We start from the raw sequence: 25,658 nt of genomic DNA, 5'->3' as shown, positions 1-25,658 counted from the left end.
CAGGGAAGGCAGCTGCTGTATGGGCCCGGGTATGTCTTTGTTGTTGTTGAGCCTCACCTGAGGACAGGCTTCACTGACTTCCAGAGAGAGCGGACGGGAGAGACAGAGACACATCGACGGTCTGAGAGAGACACTTGGATGGGTTGTCTCCTGCACACACCCCGAGCAGGGTGCGTGCCCTTGACCGGAATTGAACCCAGGACCCTTCAGTCCGCGGCCCGTGCTCTAACCACTGAGCAAAACCGGCCAGGGCTGGACCAGTTGAAAGCAGCTGTTCACACATAAACTGGGGCACGGTGCCGAGTGACCCTTCCCGGCATTCACTCGGAAACTCGAGCAGGCCCTGCACCCCGCAGCCCCACGCTCTGCACCCCGACACTCATCCTCACCGCCCCCTCCCCCGTGCGCTGTGGAGCGATTGGTCCCTTACAGACACGCGGCCTCATTTCCTCCACTCCCCGCTCCCGTGGGGACCCCGTGAGGTGAGGGGCGCGGGCTGAGACAATGCTGGATGAGAAGCAGCCGGAAGCCGGCGGTGAGGGATGGGCTGAGGGATGGGCTGAGGGATGGGCGGAGGCGCCGGGCCGGCGGCCTGCCCTCCCTGCCCCGTGGCTTTTGGGATTAATCACCCACGCGCTCAGGAAGTTCCTCTCCACAGGAGCCAATTAAAAACCTCCCCCTCACAGGAGTGCGGGTCATAAAGGAGAGCCCAGTGGACGAGATTTAGTGAAAGCACCAGCTCAGCCAGAGAGGAAGCTCGGAAATCGCTAATCAGGTGTAAGCCAGGGGCTATCAGCGGCCCGGCAGGAGGAAGCGCCCTCCGTGACCTGCCGGGCCGGGGGCAAGCCCAGCCCCGGGCTTCTGTCCCCGGGGCACGCGGCCAAGCCCGAGCTGCCCCCCACCCGCACCCGGCCAGGCCCCTGCAGCCCCCCTGCTCCCGGCCAGCTCCCCACACCCCTGATCCCCAACCTCCGGCTGAGAGCAAGGCTGCCATCAGCCGGTTGAGTCTGGTTGCCTGTGACTCTCGGGGCAGCACACTCTTGCACCTCCGGAAGGGATTTCCTTCTGGAAGCTTCCCTGGGTGCTCTGGCCAGGAACCCAGGGAGCTTCCTGCTCACTGTTTCCCAACACGCCTGTCAAGCTGCGGCCCGACCCCGGAGGCCGCCGGAGGGGCGAGTACTTGCCCGGTCGAGGGGTTCATGATGCAGCCCCCCTTGCCCGGGGCCGTCCGGCAGCTGCAGCCGCGCTCCAGCGTGTCGTGGTTCATCCCGAAGTTGTGGCCCAGCTCGTGGGCCAGCGTCACGGCCGCGCCCAGCGGGCTGTCCGAGTGGTCCTCCGAGAGAGCACAGGGCAGACTGCAGCCCCCGCCGCCAGCATCTGACCCCCTCACCCCCCCCCCCCACCCTCCTCCACAGGAGCCTGGCCAGCTGGCTCTGAGGTTCCCACTGCAGTCCACATGTTTGTTCCACTTCCCACATCATTCCCATCTTTTTTTTTTAAAAAAAGTTAGTGCTTTTACAGGAGGAATCATTTTAATGTTTTTCTTGTTTTCAGAGCGAGGAAGGGAGAGTGAAAGAGAGAGATAGCAAACATCAAGGATGAGAGAGAATCATGGACCAGCTGCCTCCTGCACGCCACCTACTGGGGATCAAGCCCGCAACCCGGGCCTGTGCCCTGACCAGGAATGGAACCCTGACCTCCCGGTTCATGGGCCGATGCTCAGCCCGGAGCCACGCCGGCGGGGAGGAGCCTTGATAAATGCTTGTGTGGAGACAGAATAAGGGATACGCGCTCCAGGAAGCCACTGAACCTGATCAGGTTGTTATAAAAGGTTTAAGCGCCGTACGCCGGCGGCGGAACCTGCGGGGCGTGTGTGGAACCGTTTCGGCTCTAAAAACACAGACACCCAGCTGGAGGGCGAAGTCAGCTGGCCCCCGGCGTGGAGCCCGGAGGCAGAAGAGGATTCAAATCCCCTTACAACCGTACGGCGGCTCTGGGGCCACCTCAGGGCTGGGACTCCAATGGCCCGGCCCTGCCTCAGCCCCGCTCCCCGTGGCTCCCCACGGCGGCCTCAGGCTCAAGAAAAGCCAGCAGGAGCCGGTCAAGCCAGCAAGCCGAGGAGGGGTGCCACCCACCAAACAGCCACCCGCCTCCCCCTCCTCCCCGGCACACGGTTCCCTGAACCCCGGCGCTGCCTGGGGAAGAGGCACCGCCCTGTGGTGCCCGCGGAGAGACAGGCGGGCAGCGAGGAAGTGCGAGTCAGCAGAACACGCTCCTCTGCCCGCTGACACGGAACATGAACACGTGTTCCCTTGGAAACCTGCGGGGACTCCCGGGGTCTCGGAAGGAAGGTGTGTTTGTGTGGCCAGGATGCTGGGCTGGTCTCTGAGGACACGCCCCGTCGGGGGCTGGTGCAGGGGCTCACCTGTGGCCCTGGCGGCACCTTCCCTCGTGCTCGGAGGGGCCGGGGCAGGAGTGCCCGATGGGCAGCCAGCCAGAGCCGCCTCCCTCTCCAATTCCTAGGAATCAAGTCCCCATGCCCCTCCCGCTTTACTTCCTTCTACAAACACGTCTAGCCCACGTATGACAGAGTGATCCTGTGCAGCCATGAGCCAGGCCGGCCTCCCACGCACGGGCTGCCGTGCACGGCCGGACACGGCTGGGAGGTGTGCCGAGCCTGTGCCGGGCGCGTCCTTACAAACCTCAGACGCTTGGCTGCTGGGCCTGGAGGCCGAGCTCAGGAAACCGTCCTAACGGCTCTGCTCGGGGCGACCACAGGCCACCACCGGGCGGGGAGTGAGGGCAGCCCCGGGCCTGGCTCCTCCCGGCGCCGGGAGAGAATTCCTGGCCGGAGCTCCGACCAAAATCCCCGCGGAACTTCCCTCCGTAAACGGGGAGGACTGGTTCACACGAGCTATTTTCACACGCTCTCCTCTCCTGCGTGCACATGGGTGTGTTTCACAAGCAGCCCTAAAATATTGTAGGGTGCCCGCCACCGCGGCTCAGGGGGGTGAGCATCGACCTGTGAACCGGGAGGTCATGGCTCGACTCCTGGTCAGGGCACATGCCCGGGCTGTGGGCTCGATCCCCAGTGTGGGGCGTGCAGGAGGCAGCTGATTAATGGTTTTCTCTCATCATTAGTGTTTCTTCTTCTTCTTCTTCTCCCTCTCTCTCTCTCTCTCTCTCTCTCTCTCGCTCTCTCGCTCTCTCTCTCTCTCCTTCTCTCTCTCTCTTTCTCTCTCTCTCTCTCTCTCTCTCTCTCTCTCTCTCTGTCTCTCAATTCCTCTCTCTTCCTCTCTGAAATCAATAAAAAATATATTAAAAAAAACAAGTAAAAAACAAGATATTGCGGGGTGTGTAAGATCACAGACGGAGCCAGAAGGAGGGCAGAATGAAATGTGAAAAGCACTGACCAGAGACGCTGGCCTCACCAGGTCGCTGAGAGCAGAGATCCCCGGAACCGCCCCGGGCACTTACCATGACGATGCCCCCGGACTGCTCGGCCGTGCACATGCTCATGATGGGCGCCATGCCGATGGTGGTCCCTTGGAAGTACACCCCGCTAGGAGACAAAAGAGAGGACCCTCTGAAACCCACACGGGAGGAGGACATCCTCTACGGTCCATGCTTTTGGGCCTTCGATGGAAAAAACACATATCAAGGTCAAGAGCACTGTGTGTGGCGTGTACCTGGGCCAAGGGTTGGGGGCGCACGTGACACGGACAGAGAGGATGTACACAGTCCCGGCATGACCCCCTCCCCTCCCGAGAGCTGTGTGAGGGCGCGTGGCCGGCGGCTGCACCCTCCGCTCTCAGCGGCTCCGGTCCAGTGGCACCGAGGACCCACCACCCGCCCAGGTTTTTGTTTCGAAGACTCAGACAGCTGGTCGAGGCTCTTGAACATGTGGCTGGTGGTCTGCCTACTTCCTCAGGGGGTGGGGCAGGGGGAGGGGACCGCTCCTCATGAACGCGCTGCTGGGGCCGCTGTGAAGCCAGAATCGCGGGGAGCGGAACGGGCGCAGGGACGCGAGCTCTGTGTTCTGCTGTCGCCTGGGTAACAGGACAGGACGGAAACCCACACCCCCCCCTCGGAGCTCTCCTGCCAGGGCCGTGGTCGGCAAACTCATCAGCCAGCAGAGCGAAACACCAACAGCACGACGACTGAAGTTTCTCTGGAGAGCCACATTTCCTTTATTTATTTATTTTTAATTTAATTTTTTCATTAAATTATTATCTGTGTACATATTTTACCATTGCCCCCCCCCCCATCTATACCCATCCTCCCCAGAGTTTTGTGTCCATTGGTTGTACTTATATGCATGTGTACAAGTCTTTCGGTTGATCTCTTATTAAGCCAGTCAATGAAAGAGAAACACCACAAGACCTCATTCATTTATGGATAATAAAGAACATTATAAACTGATGAACCAAAATATAGATATAGAGACAGTAAAGCAACAAGCAGACTGTCAAATTACAGCGGGGAGGGGAGGGAGATCTGGGGGAGATAAGAGCCACATTTCTTAAACTTAAACTTCTTCTAACGCCACTTCTTCAACATAGACTCGCCCAGGCCGTGGTCTTTTGTGGAAGAGCCACACTCCAGGGGCCGAAGAGCCGCATGTGGCTCGTGAGCCTCAGCTTGCCAAACACGGTGCTAGTGGAACTTTTAAAGTGAAATCGGCAGGAGAAGTGCCGACACCCTGCAGTGAGTGTAGAAGTCAGCACCCATGCGGCCTCAGCACCTGGCAGAAGCTTCTGGAAGGAAACCTCAGGGCTTCCGAGGGCGCTGCTTTCCCTTCCGGGGAATCTTGAGCAGCGAGTCCGATGACCTCAGAGCCTGTTTAAGGCGAGTGCTTTTAGCTCCTGCCTCACACATGAAAAATGAAGCAATGCAACCACGAATCTCGCTTACAGGAAACAAATGAGTTTTCCATGTTATCTTGGCCGTGGACATACATGGGTTTCAAAGATATTGTTTGAAAAGATAGATATGTTGGTGGTGGTCGACTAGACAAGAAGGAGCAAGAATAGACACAACCCAACCTACTAGCATGTATGTATGACCGTGTGCATGTATGTGTCCACCCACCCGCCCCCACTCTCTCATGGACACGAGTAGGGGCTGCGGCTGTAATGCTTCTATCTATCGAGCATTTAACAGAAACAACTGCATGTACATACATGAGGAGGTTATGTAAGAGGCCGATCTACTTCCAGATGTTCGAGTTGGACAGACTCCATTTGGGAAAAGAGTCAGCACAGAACACTTTGATTCCGCGTTTTAGTAGTTTGAGATTAATCAATGCACGAACTATGAGGCAGCCGCACACAGCCAAGGCCGGCAATGAAGCAAACCCCCTGTGGCCATGGCCAAAGCAAATGGAGAGGGGCCGCCCAGCCTCGGCCCGTGGCGTTTCTGGATGCGGAGGGATTGGCTGTCCGCTTCCCACAAAGGCTGCCAGTTAGACCCAGAAGGGAAGTGACTGTCTCTTCGCAGCTTTTAATCCAGCGACAGGAGCAGCGCGAGAGGACCCGGATAATGGCATCAAGTGTTCAAGGATTTTAATATACGTTAAACAAAGATGGCAGGCTAATTTGCATATGCAGGTGCCAAGTGGCTGGGGGTGGGGTGGGATGTTTGCATTGTTGCCATGGTGATGACACAGGGTTTTGCACCGCCCCAGCCGCTCCGGCCTCTGGGCAGCCTGGGAAGTTGGAAAGGTGACTCCAGGCTGGAGCAAAGGCAGTGGCAGCAGCCAGGGAACGGAAGACTCATTTTTGCACGAATTTTTGTGCATCAGGCCTCCAGTATTTTAATAAATTTGCATAAGGAGAACGTCCAGGTGACGGAAGAAGGAACAAGACATTGGACAGAGGAAGAGTTTTCCCAGGTGTCCAAAGGGAGACTTCACAGCAGACCCCCGATTCCGGCCCGCGTGGTGGAGCAGAGGCGGCGGGTGCGCTGGCCGCGCCTCCCCATCCCAGGAGGGCCGTGGCCGCCTACCTGACGAGCTGTGCGTTGTCGTGGGACTTCCGCGGCAGCAGCTTCTCCTTCCTCCAGTCCAGGAACTCGTGCAGGCTGGCGAAGGGGTCCTGGCTGACGGGGCACTTGTCGATGTCGTTCCACACCTCCACGCCCACCAGCACCACGCGGATGTTCAGCGGCCTGTAGAACTGGGGGGACAGACACCGCTGGGCATCGGTGAACGGGCCCTCGCCGCGCAGAGCAGGACAGACCTGCACGCTCTGCACCTCACCGACGGGGTGAGAACAGCACCCCCTGCCCCCGGTTCCCAGGCACCAGCGGGTAAGACACTGCGCAGGGCCCGACGCCCAGGAGCGCGCTCACTGGGCCCGCAAGCTCCGGGGAGGAGCCCCGGCCTCCCCGTTTGTGGGGGAGCGCACACACCAGGGCCTGCTGGGAGAGCAGAGTGCGCAGAGACGGGGCCTGGCTGACGCGGCTGCGTTGTGGCGAACGCCTGCCAGTTCCTGGCTGCCAGCCCGGCCCCGGGGCCGGTCGCTGTGTTCTGACTCTGCCAGCGACAGCCACTAGTTCACCAGGAGCCACACGTTCTACGGAGGCGTCGCTGAAAAGGACCCCGTGTTAGCCTCCTGGCAAAGTCTCAGGCGTGGCTGACACTGTCAGGTTCCGCCACTCATCATCCATCCGGAGGTTCCGAATCACACGGGAAGTCAAGAGCTTCCGGAATCCTAAGGCACGCACAGCGCCCTCCTGCGGGAGCTCAGGGGTCATGGAGAAGCAGCGGCAGGGTCTGGAAGGGCCACCGTGGCTGCTGCTCCAGGAGCCCTTTCCCGTGACTCCAGCGGCCGTTTCCACGTGGGCCCCTCCAGCCACACCCACGTGGGCCCCTCCAGTCACACCCACGTGGGCCCCTCCAGCCACACCCACGTGGGCCCCTCCAGCCACACCCACGTGGGCCCCTCCAGCCACATCCACGTGGGCCTCTCCAGCCACATCCACGTGGGCCCCTCCAGCCACATTCACGTGGGCCCCTCCAGCCACACCCACGTGGGCCCCTCCAGCCACACCCACGTGGGCCCCTCCAGCCACACCCACGTGGGCCCCTCCAGCCACATCCACGTGGGCCTCTCCAGCCACATCCCAGAGCAGATCTCACACGTGATGGATGTGTGGCCCAGCCCCTACGCTGATGCCTATGCTGCTGGGCTGTCATGTATGCTGAGCGCACTGCAGCCGCCTTACCCACCTCCCGCCACCTGCTGACTGCTCCTCCGGGCCTGCCCAGAGCCTCCTCGTAATGAGCGCCAATGAACACGTGAACAGCACCCACTAGGGCCTGGGCACAGGGGCCAGGGTGCACGTGGACGGGACGTGGTCTGGGACCGGGGTGCAGGTGGACGGGACGTGGTCAGGGACCGGGGTGCACGTGGACAGGACGTGGTCAGGGACCGGGGTGCACGTGGACGGGACGTGGTCAGGGACTGGGACTGGGGTGGAGGTGTGCACAACCGGGACGAGCTGATGAGTTCACCCACTAATCCGGCAGCAGCAGGAGTTGCTCGGCTCCGGCTGTGGGCTAGGCCTGGCAGTGGCACAAAGAGGAAGGACCAGGAGGCCCGTGCCCTTGGCCCTGAATGCTCAGGGTCCGCAGGAGCTCACAGCCTGGATCCCCGTTACCTCCGAGGAGCCGCCCGCCAGGAGAGGGCGCGGGGAGTTCCGGGGGCGGAGCCGGGGCGGGAAGGCCGAGGAGGAACTGGACTAAGGCTGTCTCCAGGGTCCCACCCGGAAGCTGTGACCTCAGGCCCCGAGGGGGGCGGGAGGGGAGACCCACAGGAGAACGGCCGGAAGACACGAAGTCCTCGGGGGACGAGCCTCCCACGCAGTGGGGGAGGCTCAGCCTTAAAGAATCTGCAGCTGCTGCTGGCTTCCTCGTGAATCAGAAGTGGGGAGAGGGGGAAGGTCACAGAGGCGGGTCCCCAGCCTTCATCTGGCAGCCATTCCTCCCCACCCCCTGAATCAGCCTGGGGAATGTCTCGGGGATTGCCAGCAATGCTGGCAAGCGCTCCATCTGATTGACGGGAATTCCGGAATGTTCCAGAAGGTCACCTTCGGCACTGAATCGCTGTGGGTCTCCAGTCTGAGTGGTCGGCTCCCCTGCAGCGACCACTAACTCAGAGCGGCCACGGAGAGCCACGGAGCGGCCACGGAGAGCCACGAGCGTGGCAAACGGGGAAGTGGCCCCCGGGACAGCCGTGCCTCGCTGGGGCCGAGACGCTGGCAGGAGGCAGCGAGCGGCAGAGTGGAGTCTGGTTCCCCGCTGGTCCAGGGCTCACCCCGTGGTTCACACGGGTGCAGAGAGCGTGGGAAGGGGCCTGGGTGCCCCGCCAGCGCCTCAGGGCTGCAGGGGGCAGCCGCACACGTGTGCCCGGCAGCTCAGCTCTCTCCCGCCAGAAACGAGCCCTCCAGGCGGGCACACGCCAGAGGCGGGCAGAGTCCGCCTTTGCCCAGGGGCGTGCTCACCAGAGAGAACGTACCTTGTCCACGTGGTTCGCGATCTCTATCAGCCGCTGCTTCACCTTCTCCAGGTCCTTCCCCTGCCTCTGGAACTGAACCAGCGGCGGCGTCAGCATCGGCACAGCGAGTGTCCCTCAGAGCTCCTCATCCCGCCCCGCCCCGCCCCGCCCCGGGCTCGGACAGCCTCGGGCTTCCCACGCCTCCAGCGCCCTGTGCCCGGATCCCCATCCTGCGGGGAACCTCCGCCTGGGACCCCCCGAGGCGCCTGAAGCTGGCCCAGGCCGCGGAGCGCTCCGGGACAGTGACTCCGGCCTCGCCCCGGCTCACCCGTGACGGGCGGTCACGGTTTGGTAAAGAGAGGACGGACAGCGAAGGAGAAGGCCGTCCCACGCCACGTCTCAGACCGCCAACGTGGCGCCTGGAAAACTGAATCCACTGGGGTGACCCCGGCTCGCAAAGGCACCCTCGGGGTTCACCCTCAGAAGGCCCTGCGTGTGTGTTTTCGAACTCTGGCCGTGAGGCACAGCTGCTCGTGGCCACCAGTCCGCTGACCCCGCGGGAAGGGATGACGGGTTAATAATCCCCTTGGCCGGCCTCGGGGGGCGGGTTTCCGAGAAACGGTCAAGCCGGTCTCTGCCCGCGCCGAGCTCCACGGAAATGGCACCTCATCCATCACGCGCAGCGGAGGCAGAAAGGGAGGCAGAAAGGAACTCCTCAATCCCAGCGAAAACCGCTCCAAGCAGTGGCGAGTGAGCCCGGGCAGCTCAGAAGGCCGGCCCCGCACCTCGCTCTTCCTCTTGGCGAGGACACACCGGCCACGCCCCAGAATGTGCCTTCCCCACAGGGCGCAGAGATCATCCCGCCGCAGCCCCCAATCCCCAAAGGCCCCCCACCCCCACCCCGAGAGTTAGCGATGGAGCAGCCGAACCCCTGTCTGTGTCCAGCCGTTGGCTTTCCTGTTGTGGTTTCAGACACATTTCTAATCGCTTATGCCTGACACTGTCAGAAAGCCCTTCTCCGTGGCCGTTCACATGCTTCCGAGGGCTCAGAGCTGTGAGGTTACTTAAAGCGGGTAATGCCCTTCGGAACAGCTTCTTTCCTGGGCCTTTCTTTTAAACGGCCTCACCGGCCTCACCGACCTCACCGGCCTCACAGACGTCACCGGCCTCACCGGCCTCACCGACCTCACTGGCCTCACCGGCCTTACCGACCTCACCGGCCTCACAGACATCACCGGCCTCACCGGCTTCACCGACCTTACCGACGTCACCGATGTCACCGGCCTCACCGGCCTTATCCACCTTATCTGCCCTACTGCCCTCACCGGCCTCACCAACCTCACCGCCCTCACCAACCTCACTGACCTCACCGACCTCACTGGCCTCACCTGCCTCACTGGCCTCACAGACGTCACCGGCCTCATAGACGTCACCGGCCTCACCGGCCTTACCCACCTTATCCGCCCTACTGCCCTCACCGGCCTCACCGGCCTCACAGACCTCACCCTGCAGCGCGCTCACCTCGCGGTTGTCGGCGACGATCACCAGCTCCACGTACTTGGTCATTGGCGGGGTCTCCCTCTTATGCTGCCAACAGGAAGCACAATTCAATTTCCTGCTCGCCTCCGGGGCACCCCAGCACGCATCCCCCCACCCCAGCACTTCCACCAGGGCCCTCCTCACCCCCGGCTCCCACACGTCCATGCGCCCAGGTCACCTCCATCCCCACGACCCCTGCAGGACCTTCTCAACTCAGGTGACCAGTTTCTTTCACTTTTAAATAGATTTCTATTGATTTCAGAGAGGAAGGGAGAGGGAGAGATCTTTCCAGCTCTGCATCAAGGGGGACCTCTGAGAAGCACACGCGGGGACAGAGGACCTGAAACCGGGCCCCACGACAGTCCAGCAGGAGGGGGAGGCCGGCTGGGCAGACGGGGAGCAACACCTCTTAGCCACGCCCCTCGGGCCGACTTGCCCAGGTCCCCCCTGCGGCAGGCGGGCAGGGCTGGGGTGCTCTGCACGTCGAAGACCCCGACTGCAAAGCAGACCGGCACCAGGGACCCCCACATTGCACCCCTGCAGACGGGCCGGCGGGGGCCACGGCGGGTCCCTCGCTGGCGGGCGGGCTGGCGGTTTCCGTGTCTGCTGGGGCTCTGTCCATGGGACACGCCCGCCTCCAGATAAGCCAGCCGCTCTGTCCCCAACACAGCCCCCCGTGGAAACGCCCCGATGTCCCAGCACCCGGTGTCCCTCGCTGGAGCCCAGGGTCCTCACGCCTCGGCTTCCCTCCCGCCCTTCTTCCTCACCCGTGTCTGGGAGGGCGGGGGGTGCCCGCCGCCTGCCCTGGGGCCTGCGGCGCTGGGGTGCAATCCGCACGACCCCCAGGCGCCCCCCAGGGCCTCGGCCGCGAAGAGCTTGTGTCTGTCGGTGATGCTGTCCATCGGCTCCAGGACGTAGCTTCTGTTTGCAAACGTAATAAGCCCCCTGTGGGGAGAGAGAGAAGGAGAAACATCCAGCTTGTGAGGGCAGCTTCTTGTTCTTAGCAAGACGGAGGACGGAGGGAGAGACGCCGATGCATTCCACGCCCAGGCTCTCGTCGCAAAGGACATTCTGTGACGTATGTTCCCGTGGATTCATTTTGCAAGTCTTTGGGAAAGTGAGTCTGAGAAGTCTTTTGTTTCAAATTATTTTTGGGGAAAGGATAGACTACGTTTAGCCTTTATATACAAATTTAAAATATATATATTATTGATTTCGGAGAGGAAGAGATAGAAACATCAATGATGAGAATCACTGATCAGCTGCCTCCTGCACGCCTCCTACCTGCCACCCAGGCATGGGACCTGACCGGGAATCGAACCGTGGCCTTCTGGTTCATAGGTGGACGCCGAGCCATGCCAGCTGGGCTATGTAAACATTCTTTTTTTTTTTTTAATATATTTTATTGATTTTGTACAGAGAGGAAGGGAGTGAGATAGTTAGAAACATCGATGAGAGAGAGTCATCCATCGATCAGCTGTCTCTTGCACACCCCCTACTGGGGATATGCCCGCAACCAAGGTACATGCCCTTGACTGGGAATCGAACCTGGGACCCTTCAGTCCCCAAGCCGACGCTCTATCCACTGAGCCAAACCGGTCCCGGCCATGTAAACATTCTTAAATTAGAACGGAGGCAGCATGTCTGCACTGAGAGAGCCTGGGAGAGAGTGCAAAGCAGTAACACGGCTATTTCGAGCGGAATTGGGGCTCCCGTACCCACAGTCAATCCCGTGTTATTCAATGTTCATGCATCACCCCTGTTCCGTGGAGAATGATGGGCAGAGGTAGACACAGACGGTGCCCGGGAAGCTGGCACCCTGATGGGGAGTGGGCGCCAGAAGCATGGGAGGGTTAGAGTCCACAGGAGATCCCGCCGGTGTCACCGCACCCACAGCACCTGCCAGCTGAGAGGGGCCGACGTGGTGGCCGAAGAGTCTGGCTCTTTCCCGCCCCACACGTGGATTCAGAAGCAACATCGCCGCCGCCTGTGCTTCCCGCCTCCCGGGCACCAGCCGCGTCTCCCTGGACCTCCCGCGTCAGACAGGCCTGCCCCTCGGGGGGGGGGGGGGGCCCGCACTTGTGTTCTCCTTCCCTGACAAGTTCTTTAGGAAATGAGACTCCCAGTTGACAATGACTAACAGGGGATGTTCGTTTATGAAAGTTGATTTTAAAAAGCCCCAGTGAAGCCCTAGCCAGTTTGGCTCAGGGGACAGAGCGTTGGCCTGCCGGCTGAAGGGTCCTGGGTTCAACTCCGTTCAAGTGCACGAACCTCAGTTGCAGGCTCCATCTCGGCCCTGGTAGGGCGTGTGCAGGGGGCTACCGGCCGACGTGAGAACATATCCTCGCGTGAGGATTAAAAAGACAAAGTAAGGGGTCCGGCTGTTTTCCACACCCGGGTGCCTTCCTCAGCCGTTCCCCTCCCGCCCGGTGGGAGCAGCACGCTCGGCAGGGACCCGGCCAGCCGGCGATGGGCGACCGGCTGCGGAGTGAGGGGGCAGGGGGCCGCCCCGGGAGCCTGTGGTGGTGTTGAGCGCAGGGTGGGGCCGCCCCTCCGATACGATCAGGCTGCAGCTTGGAAACACGACCTTCTGGAATGTGCGAGGCCGGGAGGGGCAGGGAGGAGGCGGGAAACACGGGTGGGAGCCATTTAGAAATCCGGGGGAGGGGGAGGTAGGGTGGTGCTGAGAGAGGGTTATGATGGGGGCGGGGGCAGGAAGGGGCGTTAGCATCCCAGGGCCAGCCCAGGAGCGGAGATGGCGGGGTCTTTCCGGGAAAGGGGTCCCTCCAGTCGGGTGGCCCATAGCAGACCACTGAGCCTGACTGTGTGTGGTCTGTGTATGCCTGTATGTGCTGTGTGTGTGTTATGCGAGCTGTATGTGCGCTGTGTGTACTGTGTGTGCTGTGTGTTGTGTGTGTGCTGTGTGTTGTATGTGCTGTGTTGTGTGTGTGCTGTGTGTGCTGTGTGTTGTATGGGCTGGTATTTGCTGTATGGGCTGCATGTGCTGTATGTGCTGCCTGTAAGGTGTGTTGTATGTGCTGTGTGTGCTGTGTGCGCGCTATGGATGTGCTGCATGTTCTCTGTGTGTGCTGTGTGTTGTACGTGCTGTGTGCTGGTATGTGCTGCATGTTGTATGTGCTGGTATGTGCTGTGTGTTGTGTGTGCTGTGTGTGTTGCATGCTATGTGTTGTGTGTGCTGTGTATGTAGATGCTCATTCTCCAAGGCTCTGCATAGGACTCCCAGCTGTGCGGTCCCGGCTGGCAGGGGAGCAGCCCTGCCTGTGCCCGCCTGGCACACCCTCCCACAGAACCACGCTCGGTGCCATGGGCCCGGGCAGAGCGGGCCCTGAGGACGCACGCCCAGCCACAAACCCGGTAAATAAACCCGGCGCAAAGGCCGGGTCAGCTGGACACGTGTCAGTGACACTGGTTCTCCGGAGCCACAGGAGCCGCTGGGGGAGCGGGAGCAGGTGGGCGTGTCGGGAGGTAACTGCTTCTTGCTTTGTGCCCAGCCTCGTCTCCACCCCTGCAACGCCCCCTGCCCCGATTCCACACGACCGGTCTGGGCTGGCGGCTCCGTACTTCTCATTTTCATCAAGCGAGCAGCTTAAACGCTGCCCGAGGTCATGTCCAATCTGTCCTCACAGGACTGGTCTCCACAGGGACACGGAGACTCAGCGGTTCAGTGCCCACCCACCTGCCAGGGGGGTCCGCGGGACGGAGGCGTCCAGGGAGGAACGGCGGGGCGGGGCGGCTGTGCTCAGGACAGGACGAGGAGGGGAGGGGAGGGGAGCCCCCAGGGTGGCGGGGAGGGGCCGCCGCGAGGCGGGGCCGCTGCCTGACACTCACCGGAGGCCGGCGCAGGCGCTGAGGCTGGCGGTGGAGCCGGGGTGGCCTTGCACGTGCCCGTGGTAGTAACAGTGACCCTGGAAGGAGGAGGGAGGTTCGGTCACACGTCCACCCCGCGCACCGTCTCCGCCGGTTTTACCCGCGGCGCTGAGTTCCCTTTTGCTGAGACATCGAACCAAGAGCCTTCAATGAGATGCGGAGCCCACGGGGCCCCCGCTGGGACCCGGGACCAGCGCAGAGGAGACTGTGGGGGTGACTGCCTTTCCTGGAATTGCCTTGGGATGATGTGAGCGCACAGAGGACTGCGCAGGCTCCCGCAGGCCGTGGTCAGAGGGACACCCCCAGCCCGGACCTCCCCTGGGGTGCGGCCAGCGGGGACAGAGCCCACGGGCGCACCCTGCCAGGCCACGGGGAGGTGACAGGCGGCGATCGGTCCCCAGATGCAAACCGCCCCCACCGGCTCGTCCACCAGCTCCCCGCTGACTGTGGAGAGATTAAAGAAAAAGAAAAAGAAAAAAGACTGCAGCCCAAAGGGCTTTATTTGATCCATAATTTAAATGTGGGAACGTCCACTGTGTGCTGACTTGCGGGCAAGGCGATGAGTCAGCACATTCCTTCCCGTTTCCGCTGACTCAGGGAAAACGGAACTCCCAGGCTGCCTGCTGTCCTCCTGGCGGAAGGCAGCCCGGGGCCGGGCTCTGGCGGCGTTTGCGGGCGGGGCCGCGGCCCAGGGCGAGAGCCGCGTGTGGCTCTCGAGCCGCAGCTTGCCGACCGCGGTGCTGGAGGAACGAGGGTGCTCTCCTGGGTGGCACCAGCTCCTCTCGGGCCTCAGGAGGCCCCGGGGTGAGCTCCTCAGGATGACAGCTGTCCGTGCCAGCACCGGCGCCAGAGCGGCGTCTGGGCGGCACACGCAGGACTTACCGTGTGATTGCGCGCGAGGGACACCTCTGTGCCGTCCGGCAGGTAGTGGGTCTCCGTGAACCCGCGGGCAAGGAGGCCCCTGGGGAGACAGGAAGGGCTGAGTGAGTGCCTGCGGGCCGACAGCCGGGGTTTGGCCCCACCCCCACTCGTCTCACAGGGGACCCCGTTCTCCTGAGGCCCCCAAAGCTCCTCCCCACGTGCGGGTCGTCCAGGGAGCGGCAGGCAGGAGAGGCGCACCTGCCAGATTCAGACTCCCTCTGAGGGCAATGCCAGCGGCCGGGGCCGGATGTGTGGAGCCGGCCGTACCTCCGTAAGCACAGCGGCACGTCTCACCGCGCTGGTCCCCTGTCCTTCTCCATTCTCTAACGTTCTCCAAACAATCAAAACAACGTCCCCTCCCACCCATCCCCGGAATGAAAAACACACACGCTCCCTTTCCCCAGCTCCTTCTCATTTAGTCTCACAAACTGTAATCATTAAAACTGTGGATGCAGCGCTTTGGAGGCTGCAGGGGACCAGTGTGTTTCCTGCGAAACCGTTGCGTAATGTGCTGCCTCCGTTGTGAGTCACAGAGGCGGGACTGAGGATCGATCCTGTGGCGTTCACACGGGAGTGAGTGACTCCCCTCGTCCGGGGCGACGCGGATGACCCCGCCCGCTCACGAAGGAAGAGATCACGGCCGCGGGCTCCGTGGCATCCTGTGACACGGCAGCAGGGCTGCTGGCCAACTGCACTTTCCCGCCAAAACACGGGAGCAGGTGGGAGGTGAGGGGCTCCTGACCCTACGCGGCGGATGCTTCTGGCTGCTTTCTCCTTTTTTTAATGACCGTCTGCATCTTCCGCCCTCAGGGGCGGGCCTGGGACCTCACAGGGGCTCCGCAATCAGTTTGTGAAGAACGAGAAAAATACATCCTAGGCGCGAACAGGCAACATGGGGCTGACTGATGTCACGCATGACAGAACGTGACTCTGGGTCACGGAGAACACCTTTCTGAGCAGCACACCCTCCGCACTGTGACACCGGCTACAAACCGCGGCAGGAGCGGTTGGTGGGTTTGCAGGATGAAAGCTCTAGCCCCGTGGTCGGCTAACGGTGGCTCGCGAGCCACACGCGGCTCTTTGGCCCCTTGAGTGTGGCTCTTCCACAAAACACCACGGCCTGGGCGAGTCTATGTTGAAGAAGTGGCGTTAAAAGAAGTTTAAGTTTAAAAAAGTTGGCTCTCCAAAGACATGTCCATCGTTGTGCTGGCGGTGTTTGGCTCTGCGGACTGATGAGTTTGCCGACCGCAGGGCTAGTCCGCTCCCCTCAGGAACTCTCGAGAGCTCATGTGCTGCCCCCCTTCCGGGGCGCATTCTAGCAAAGCCTGGCCGTGGACAAGGACCCGCTCCCAGCGCCAGGCGGGGTCAGCGCTCCTTCTCTGCGCGGCCTCGCTGCTCCGCGGCCGGGCCCCTGGCGCCCGCCCCACGCCCCCGGCCCAGAACGCCCCTCTCTGCTCGGGACGATCTTTGGCCAGAAAAAGGCAAACATGGATCCAACCTTCCTGGCTCCCCGGCCACGGATCTGTTTCTCACATGACAACACCGTGGTTTCTTTAAACAAACAAAACAAAACAAACAGAGGGAAAGAGAAGAACACTTCCTAGAGAGAGCCCGGCAGCCAGGACTCAGATGGGATTTACGGTTTCCTTTCACTCGGTGATCTCGCCGCGAGGCTGGGAACCGGATGACGTCATGGGCCTCGAACCCGGGCTCTGGGCACACGCTCCAGAGGAGCTCTTCATTAGGACCCGAAGCCCTCCATGTGTCTGGGGGGCGGGAAGAGGAGGAGCAGGCTGTGCTGGGAGGAGGAAGGCACAGCTTCATGATTTAAGCTGTGACTCCCCGTGCTCTGCCCGTGATCTCTCCAGTGGCTTCAGGGAGAAATACCGTCCTCGCCTCCGCGGGCTGGACCCTCAGCACTTATCGGAGGTTCTGGAGCGATGATGCGGCTGCCCCTGAGAGGACCGGGATGAGGATGAAACGGGAGGATGGATACGATGTCCCGATAACGCTCTTTCCTCCGCCCGAGGGCGGGCACGGTCAATGAAACGCTCACATTTCACATCTCGGGGGTCACCGAGCGGCGCGGGCCAGGCCTCGGGACCATCATTCATCTGACGGGTGTGACCTGATGAGTGACGCTGAGGCCGTGGAGGGAAAAGTGTGGCAAGAATGTCTTTTTATTTTTTTTTAAATATATCTATATATATTATTGATTTCAGAGAGGAAGGGAGAGGGAGAGAGAGAAGCATCAGTGATGAGAGAGAATCACGGATCGGCTGCCGCCTGCAGCCCCACACTGAGTTCTGAGCCCACCACCCGGGCCTGTGTCCTGACCGGGAATCAAACCGTGACCTCCTGGTTCCTAGGTCGGCGACACTCAGCCCCTAAAGTGACCTGACCTTGGAGATGGGTGTCCAGGCAGGTCTCGGCCTCGGCACCGCTGACCTCGGCACCAGTGGCTCTCTCTGGGGGTGGGGCCGGGCTGAGGGGAGGGGCTGTGTGAGGCAGGCTGTTGGGCAGCATCGGCCTTGTGATGCCGGTGACACCCCAAACCTCCGGGGGCCAAGCTGCCCCTCGGAGAACCTCTGTGCGGGGAGGGTTAGTGCATGGTCCCTCCCTGAGGGTATGGAGGAGGGTCAGGACAAAGAGCTTCGAAGGTAATGGGGGGGGGGGCATGGGGCAGGTGGGGGCGGAGACAAAGGTGTGGGCATGACACAGCGGAGTCCGGCTCCTGACCGTGGGAGAACATTCCTGAGAAACATGGCCGTGGCCTGGGGAGCGGGAGTCTGTGCCGTGGTCCTGGGCCTCAGCCCCGAACACACCGATGCAGACACGTGGGCCTCAGCCGGGATCACACGGTGCCAACACCTGGGCCTCAGAACACACGGTGCGGACACCTGGCCTCAGAACACACGGTGCGGACACCTGGCCTCAGAACACACAGTGCGGACACCTGGGCCGGGGAGTCAGCATCTCAGGAGTCTGGGCCCCAGAAGGCGCAGTCAGCACGGGAGCATCCGTCTCTCGCTACATTTCTATGAGCACAGCCCTGTTCCTTTAAGAAAACGTCCCTGACCTTGGGGCGGCCTGACGCTTCCTTGGACCCTGAGGTCACTCATCCGCACCCCGGATGCTCCCGGGTTGGCGCTGGGCCCCCTCAGGCGGCCCCTCTGGGTGCCTGGAGTCGTCTGGCCCATGGTTGATGTTAACGGCCACTGCCTGTCAAGGCTGATCTCCACCACAGATTTCACAAGGGTGTGCCAATCTGAGAGGAAATTTGCACAAAAAGCAAGGGCTGTGCCTGGCTGGTGTGACTCAGTGGTTCAACGTCGACCCATGAACCAGGAGGTTGTGGTTCGAGTCCCGGTCGGTCAGGGCACAAGCCCGGGTTGTGGGTTCTATCCCCAGGGTGGGGTGGGCGGGAGGCAGCCGATCTATGATTCCCTCTCATCATGGATGTCTCTCTCTCTCTCTCTCCCCCTCCCTTCCTATCTGACATCAGTAAACACATTTTTAAACAAAGAACGAGGAAAAGAGACAGCCACACAGACCAGCTCATCGCTTCCGGGGAGCCACAGCCAGAGCCAACGGGCGGCGGAAGGGGAGGCGGTGTCCCCACACGGAGAGGACACCGCTGACCCCGGACACGCCGCCGGGCATGGGGCCGCTGCCGCCCGGCCTGGCCCGCCCGCCCGCCCGTGGGGCCGCGCTGTAAGCTCTTCTTGTTTCATCGCAACAATAACAATGACCCGAACCAAACCAGCACCCGCTGGAACACGGCGAGGAGAGTCCTCGGCTTTTATTCCAAACACATGTTCCCGAGGTGGCCATGGCGCTGCTGGAGCGCGGCGACGGGCCTGCTCGCCTTTGGCCGTGGGCGCTGTGCCTCAGCTCGGAGACGCCTGCAAGGGCCCGGGTGCCTGCTCTCCCATCCACACAGCCAGCCCTGCGCTGAGCCTCGACCCCTGAGCCAGGAGGTCACGGCTCATTCCAGGCCAGGGCACAGGCCCGGGCTGTGGGCTCCATCCCGGGGGGGGGGGGGGGGGGGGCGTGCAGGAGGCAGCAGGTCCGTGACTCTCTCTCACAGTGGATGTCTCTCTCCCTTCCTCTCTGACATCAATAAAAACATGTTAAAAAGCAAACAAAAGAGAACAACCCCTGAGGAACAGCACAAGGGGGGCGAGGCTGGTCCCCTCTCGGAGCCTGATGCTGCCACGGGACCTGGGACTTGGGGTGCCGGGCGGAGGGTCGCCCTGCCCGCGGGGCTGTGGGAGGAGAACTGGCAGACTTTGGAGAAGCAGCCGGGCTCGGGCTGCCCGCAGAGGGGGCACAGGGAGGGACGGCCCTCCGTCCCGTTCGGAGCTGATGGGGCCGCGGGGGGGTGTCCGCCCCAGGGGGGCGGGTGTTCTGGTCCTTCCTTTGGCGAAGGGACCTGGGAGCTCTCCCCCGAGCGGGGCCCTGGAAGCCGCGCTCCCGGTGTGAGCTCAGCGGAAAGACATGGCTGTCCTCGCCCTCACCCCTCACCCCTCACCCCTCACCGCGGACAGCTTCTCCGGGGAGTCCGCTCCCGGGGCCGCGGGCCCGGGGTCAGGGGCCCGGGCGGCTCCTGAAATAAAGCAGACCCTCAGTGAGGTCATCGCGCAGCCCCGCTGCAGAGCGGCCGGCAAGGCCAGGCACATTCCTGGCCTCGGGCTGGGGGCGGCTGAATGGATGTGCGGCCAGGGCCTCGCAGGCCCTCAGCCCCCACGCCCCTCCCGCCCCCGCCCCAGGCAGAGGGTCCCGCTCAGAGCGAAGGGCGGACAGCCTCTGCCCACAGCGCCGCTCAGAGCCTGGCTTGGTTCTCCGTCCTCGGGGCCCGGGGGCTCGATCACATCTGATAGACGGTGGGGCTCACCTCACGTTCAGTGCAGCCCCCGGCGAAGTGTGGGCGGCGCAGGGGAGAGGGCGCACCCAGAGCCGGGATGGCGGCGATGCCGCTTGGAGAACTTGGAACCCCGGGTCCGGGCCCCGTTTTGGCTTGTGCTCAGATGGAGCCCATCGCCGGGTTAAGTGCATGCTGGGTTATCTGTGTGCCAGAGCGAGACAATCCTGCTGCTCCGACTGTCTAAAGAGCAGGACTGTAACCAAAACACGATAATCTTCTGTTAGCCCCAAAGTGTGACCTCACAGGAAATAAATGGGCACAAAAGCTCAATTCAGAAGGGCTTGTGAGAACACTGCTGTCTCCTGGAGTCCAGAGGTGAACGTGGGTCAACAGAAGGCCATGCCTTGGGGTGCAGTCAGCGGGCCGGGGACCCCGAGCTCCGGAGGGAGCATGGCAGCACACCTGCCATCCTGGCTCCTCATCTTTCAGAAAAGGACTTCTGGCACCTCAGGGAGCCAGATGATGCTGTCGCCCTGTCAGATTTTTAAGGAGGAGTGGGCCATTGCAGGGGGAGAGCAGAAGGGGAGGGTAGCCTGGCCAAAAGCTCCTGCTGTTCATTTATGGCTGCCCTGCACCCCAGCTGCATTGTGGGAAAGGCTTATGAGGGCCTTGATGAAAGGAGGATCCCTGTTGTCAAGAAATACTTGCAAAAATGTAGACTTACTCTACTGAGGAGGGAAGCAGAAGACAGCAGAGGGTTGTCAATGCAAGAAAAGTGAAGGGTCAGAGAGTAGGAGATTAGGAGCCAGTGAGATGGGGAACACTGGTGATGATTATTACAGAACTAGAGGCCCGGGGCATGAAATTCGTGCACAGGTAGGGTCCCTAGGCCTGGCTGGCAATCAGGACAGATTGGGGTCTTCCGACTGCTGGCCAAGGCCTCCCTTTGTCCCGCACCACCCCCTGGTGGTCAGCGCACTTCATAGCAAGGGATCGAACTCATGGTCTCCCGGTTGAACTCCCGCAGGGACCATTTGCAATTTAGGCATTTATATAGATTGACGATAGTGGCCACTGCCATCGAGCGTCTGCTGTGTATCCTGGAGAGTGCAAAGCACACTTTCACTTGATGCTTCAGAAGACTCTCAAGGCCCCACAACTCTGCCCATTTTACAGAAGAGACGACTAAGGCCACACAGCTAGAGACGGGCAGATGCAGGACTGGAGCCTACATCAGCCTGACTCCAGCCCCTGGTTCAAGGTGTTCTACTGAAGACTGGCAATAGGAATAGCGCTGCACCCCCCCAACCCCCCCCCCCCCCCCCCCCAGCGACTTAAAAGACGAAAGTAAATAGCTCTTTGGTTTCAGAATGTGGGAAGGAAGCCCGGGGAGAAGTTAGATACAAATCTGCAAATAAACAAACAAAATAAATGAACACAAGGCAATGAACGAAGAAAATAAAACAAGATCCGGAGGGCCCAGCCTGGCTGTCCGCACAGAGGGCGGCGATTCAGCCGCCGCCACGCCCAGCCCTCCCCAGGCCTCGGGCCGGTGAGGAGGACGGCTTTGCGCTTGGCTGGAGGGACGTGGACACAAGCCACGCACCCCTCGGCTCTCTGGCCTCCTCACTCAGCTCCGTTATGTCACCATCGGTAGGTGTTCCTTCAAGTCAGTAAGAGTTCAGTCCCTAATTTAATCTTTGAAATATATATCTATGTTTCTGCTAACAGTGACTAAGTGTCTGTGCCTTGTTTATGGTGACCACTGAGTGGAAAATGGCGTGTCTGTATCGCAGCCCCAACCTTAGGCACAGCCCAACATCACGGCCGTCCAGGGAGCTTCCTATGTCAACGGCATCTACTCCCCAGCTCACAGAATAGACGGAATCTCCACAGTGAAAACAGGACAGAGCAGAGGCACCGTGTCGGAGGAGTGCGGCTGACAGTCGCACGGTGCTGGGACCCGTTCCTGCTTCTGTGGAATGGAGGGGGTTTTACACATTAAATTCAAACAGACCCAGAGGGCTGGAAACTACAGTAATGCTCTTCGCGTCTGTCTCTGGCTCACCCACGTCCTCGCCGGAGGGCTCCGACTGTTGTTATTTTTGATAAAAATCTCGAAGGGATTTCTGTAAACAGCAATGGAAAGCTTACACAAGTCTCAGAGCCTCTTTCATGTAGAAGGGCGACATATAAAAAGCAACACGTTTCCTCGTATGCCTGTGAAACTTGTTTATTGCTGACTCTCCTGTCTATGACACCAAAAGCTCCGGAGCACAACAAAAACACAGGCTGGGACAGAAGAAGAAAACCCGAGGAGACCAACAGATACCCTCGGGGCATTCTGAAAGAACGCTCCTGTGCGCTCAAAGAACTTTCGAGAAAGCAAAAAGGTGCCCATGGCGTGAGGCTGGGCCGTCAGCGGCCCCTCACGAAGCCCCTGATCGGCGTGACCGTGCGATTTCACTCACGAATCCAAGTGGGGGTGTGGGAACTCTCACCCGTCCTGCCCAAAGTGTGTCTGTTAAAAAGGCAGCAGTTCTAAGAGGGAAGTTTAAGTTAAGAAAATAGTAAGATCTCAAATAAACAACCTAACTTTATACCTTAGGGAAATAGGAAAAAAAACCAAACAAACAAAAAAACAAACCTAGTCCAATGTTAACAGCAGGGAGGAAATAACAGAAATTAGAGGGGGAAATAAAGGAAACAAAGACCAGAGGAACAGTAGCAAAGTTCAGCAAAACTAGGATCTGTTTTTTAATTTTTTAAAGATATTTTTGTTGATTTTTTTTTTTTACAGAGAGGAAGGGAGAGGGAGAGTCAGAAACATCGGCGAGAGAGAAACATGATCAGCTGCCTTTTGTACACCTCCTATTGGGGATGTGCCCGCAATCAAGGTACGTGCCCTTGACCAGAATTGAACCTGGGACCTTTCAGTCCACAGACCGATGCTCTATCCACTGAGCCAAACCGCTCAGGGCAGGGATCTGTTTTTTGAAAAGGTCATCAAAATTGACAAACTTTTAGTTACACTACAAAAAAATAAAACCACAAGACTCAAACAAATCAAATCAGAAATGACAGAAGAGACATGGTCATGGATACAACAGCAATCTGTCGGATGAGCGGAGACGCCTATGAATAATTACATGCCAACCAAGTGAGTAACCTATTACATGGATCCTAGAAACATACGCCCCACCAAGACTGAATGGGGAGGAGACACACACTCTACACAAACCAGTGACCGGGAAGGAGATAACTCTGCAACGAGGAACCTCCCAGCACAGATAGGCCCCGGGCCAGATAGCTCCCCCGGTGACACCCACCAAACATTTAAAGAAAAAATAATGCCGATCCTTCTCGAACGCTTCCCTCAGACCGAAGAGGAGGAAGGACTTCCGCCCTCATGTGAGGGAGCCAGCGCCCCCAGACCCCCAGGCCAAACGCCGGGTGAGGACGCTCCACCGGGAAACTGGAGGCCAGTACCCTCCACCGCCCGGGGCCATCGGCCTGTCTCCTGTGGAGAAAGGTTGGCCCAGCTCTCCCGCCGGGTGCTTCCGGGGCTGCTGGCGTCTCTGGGGCTCAGCTCCAGGAGCTGGTTAGTTTCTTGGATATGGACCCTTCGTGGGACGCACAGTTTGAGATCCCCGTCCGGGAGCTGCCCCCGTGTTCTGACCACTGGCTCCTCGGAGGGGCGGAAGCCGCAGTTTGATCCAGCTCCCCCTCGTTTATTTCTGCTGTCGTGTCTCCGGCCTTTGAAGTCAGAGCCACGGGGACGCCAGTGAGACGTCACCAGCCATGTTTTCCAGGGCGTCTATGGTTTCGGGTCTGGCCGTTTGTGGCCACGCGGGCGGACCTGCCGGGCACAGCGCTGAGGGAAGCAAACGCCGTGTAATTTCACTCAGATGTGGAACCTAAAAAAGAACCCGGTGAACACACAAAGCAGAACCAAACCCGATGGCCCGGAGGGCAGCTTTGTGGTCACCGGAGGGGACGGGACGGGGGGATGAGCAGGAGGCAGGGGCAGCATCAGCGATGAGGGACGGCGGTCCCTTGGAGGCACTCACTCTGCAGGGTCTACAGATGCCGAATGAGGATGCTGCACACCCGAATGCATATACTAGGACATTCTGTAACTGCGCACGGCGACAAATATTAAAACGAATAAACATACCAACCAACAGCCACCCCCAATCCAACCTGAGAGGAAGGGGAAGTGATTAGGACGGTTGGGACCCTGTGGGGGAAGGGGGTCAGACCTCTGGAATGCTACACAATGCCGGGCAGTCACACCCACGCTCCCTGCCTTTGACCACGTTCAGTCTCCCGCACAATCGGCTTCATAAATACCGAGTGGCTGTGAATGCCAGGCTGGGTGCTGGGGACCCACGATGGGTTCCATGGATCTCCTGGAATCTAAACCTGAGACGCTGGCAATGCGCCTGCACGTCTAGGAGACTCTACCCATGGGGGTCCAGGGGCGAGGTCCGGGAGTCCTGTGACCATCGCTCAGCACCCTGGCTTCGGGATACGCCCCCAAATCCACCCTCACGAAGGGACTGCGTGACACAGGGAACCAGCTAACATTCTCCCCTTACACGACGGCTGTCCTTCCCGTGTGTTTGCCTTCCCGGGAAAAGAGTATAACATTCTATTTAGTATCGAAAGTCACTGCCAAGGCACTCGGACTTGGTCCCCACCAAGACTGAACCTCGCCCCTGACCCCAAGGGGATATAGGTCCGTCCCGCCAGGATCCCCGCTCGGCCTCCCCAGGCGCCCTCTCAATCCAGGCAATTCTGCTATAGCCCAGCGGGAGAGGCTCAGGGTGGAATGCCAACCTATGAGCCAGGAGGTCAGGGTTCGATTCCCGGTCAGGGCACAGGCCCGGGTTGGGGACTCGATCCCCAGTGTGGGGGGTGCAGGAGGCAGCCGATCCATGATTCTCTCTCATCACTGATGTTTCTCTCTCTCTTCCTCTCCTTCCCTCTCTGAAATCAATAAAAAATATATATGATGCGTTTCTTCTTTTTACATGTGGTGAGTGTCTGTGTTAGTGTGCACCGAGCCCAGGCCTGCTGCTCCCTGCAGTCCCGTCCGGAACAGGCCTTGGCCAGGGACGCTCCGCCCTGTGCCCGGAGGGTGGCTGCCTCCGTGGGCGGCATCCCTCAGGTGCAGAGGCTCCGCTCCAAACGCAGTCACGCGGGGGTGACGGCCGCCACCTATGGGGGGCGCTCGCTTCACTTAGAAAGACACGCAGGCTCCCGTGATCGCTGCCGGATCTGTTCCCGCTAATGGACTCCAGGCCTCGGCCTTGCGGACGGCTGCTGCTGGGCCCGCCCCCCGTCCGCGGGCTGTAACTCTGTGTGAAGTTCACGACCATCCGATGACATGACCGAGCCCGACAGCCTCCCTTCCCCTGCCCTCTGAGGGCGCGGGCAGCCCCGCGGGCACCGTGCCTCCTCTCTCACCCGGCAGGCCGGCCCTCTCGGTCGGAATAATTGCTAGCGTGGGGAGAGGTATTTTTAAAAACTTTCCCTCAAAATTATAGCTGTAAGACGGCAATGAAAGTAAAATTGCAGTTGAACTCCAAAGCAGACCCTTCGGCTAAAAATACCAGCTCCTGGCGGGGCAGGGCCGGGCGAGGCGGGAACCCGCGGCCCTGGGGCCTCCTCCCCGCCGAGCCGGCTGCAGGGCTGGGGCTTCCCGGGGAACGGGGTCCCGGTCCGGGCAGGGCCGCCGCCCAGGAGCATGTGCGATGCTGCCTGGCATTTCCCCGAAGGTCAGACTGAGCCCAGTCCTCCGGCCACAGAGAGGGAAACGCGGCTCCATTCAAGACACTGCCCCCTCATTCCACGTGGCTGCCGATGGTGGAATATCGGGGGATTATGGGTAAACTTTTAAAATTAAACATTTTAATGTGGACACTACTGTGATGTCCACC

General features: G+C 60.5%; 1 protein-coding gene across 1 annotated transcript in view; it reads right to left on the bottom strand.

Annotated features, from left to right (window-relative positions):
* ADAM12 (ADAM metallopeptidase domain 12) overlaps positions 1 to 25,658 on the bottom strand; it is a gene marked incomplete at its 5' end in the record, with an annotated part of 55,167 nt that overhangs the window by 18,084 nt on the left and 11,425 nt on the right. Inside the window, 8 exons of the mRNA XM_084904378.1 lie at positions 1,185 to 1,333; positions 3,478 to 3,562; positions 6,007 to 6,176; positions 8,520 to 8,591; positions 10,020 to 10,085; positions 10,805 to 10,982; positions 13,887 to 13,963; positions 14,808 to 14,886. Coding sequence (XP_084760504.1) covers positions 1,185 to 1,333; positions 3,478 to 3,562; positions 6,007 to 6,176; positions 8,520 to 8,591; positions 10,020 to 10,085; positions 10,805 to 10,982; positions 13,887 to 13,963; positions 14,808 to 14,886 — 876 coding nt within the window. The remainder of the gene's footprint in view (positions 1 to 1,184; positions 1,334 to 3,477; positions 3,563 to 6,006; positions 6,177 to 8,519; positions 8,592 to 10,019; positions 10,086 to 10,804; positions 10,983 to 13,886; positions 13,964 to 14,807; positions 14,887 to 25,658) is intronic.

Source organism: Pipistrellus hanaki (genome assembly GCF_964339955.1).
Source record: "Pipistrellus hanaki genome assembly, chromosome: 14".
Taxonomy (NCBI): domain Eukaryota; kingdom Metazoa; phylum Chordata; class Mammalia; order Chiroptera; family Vespertilionidae; genus Pipistrellus; species Pipistrellus hanaki.
The sequence above is the reverse complement of the archived record's forward strand: the minus strand, read 5'-3'. Positions and strand labels throughout refer to the sequence as shown.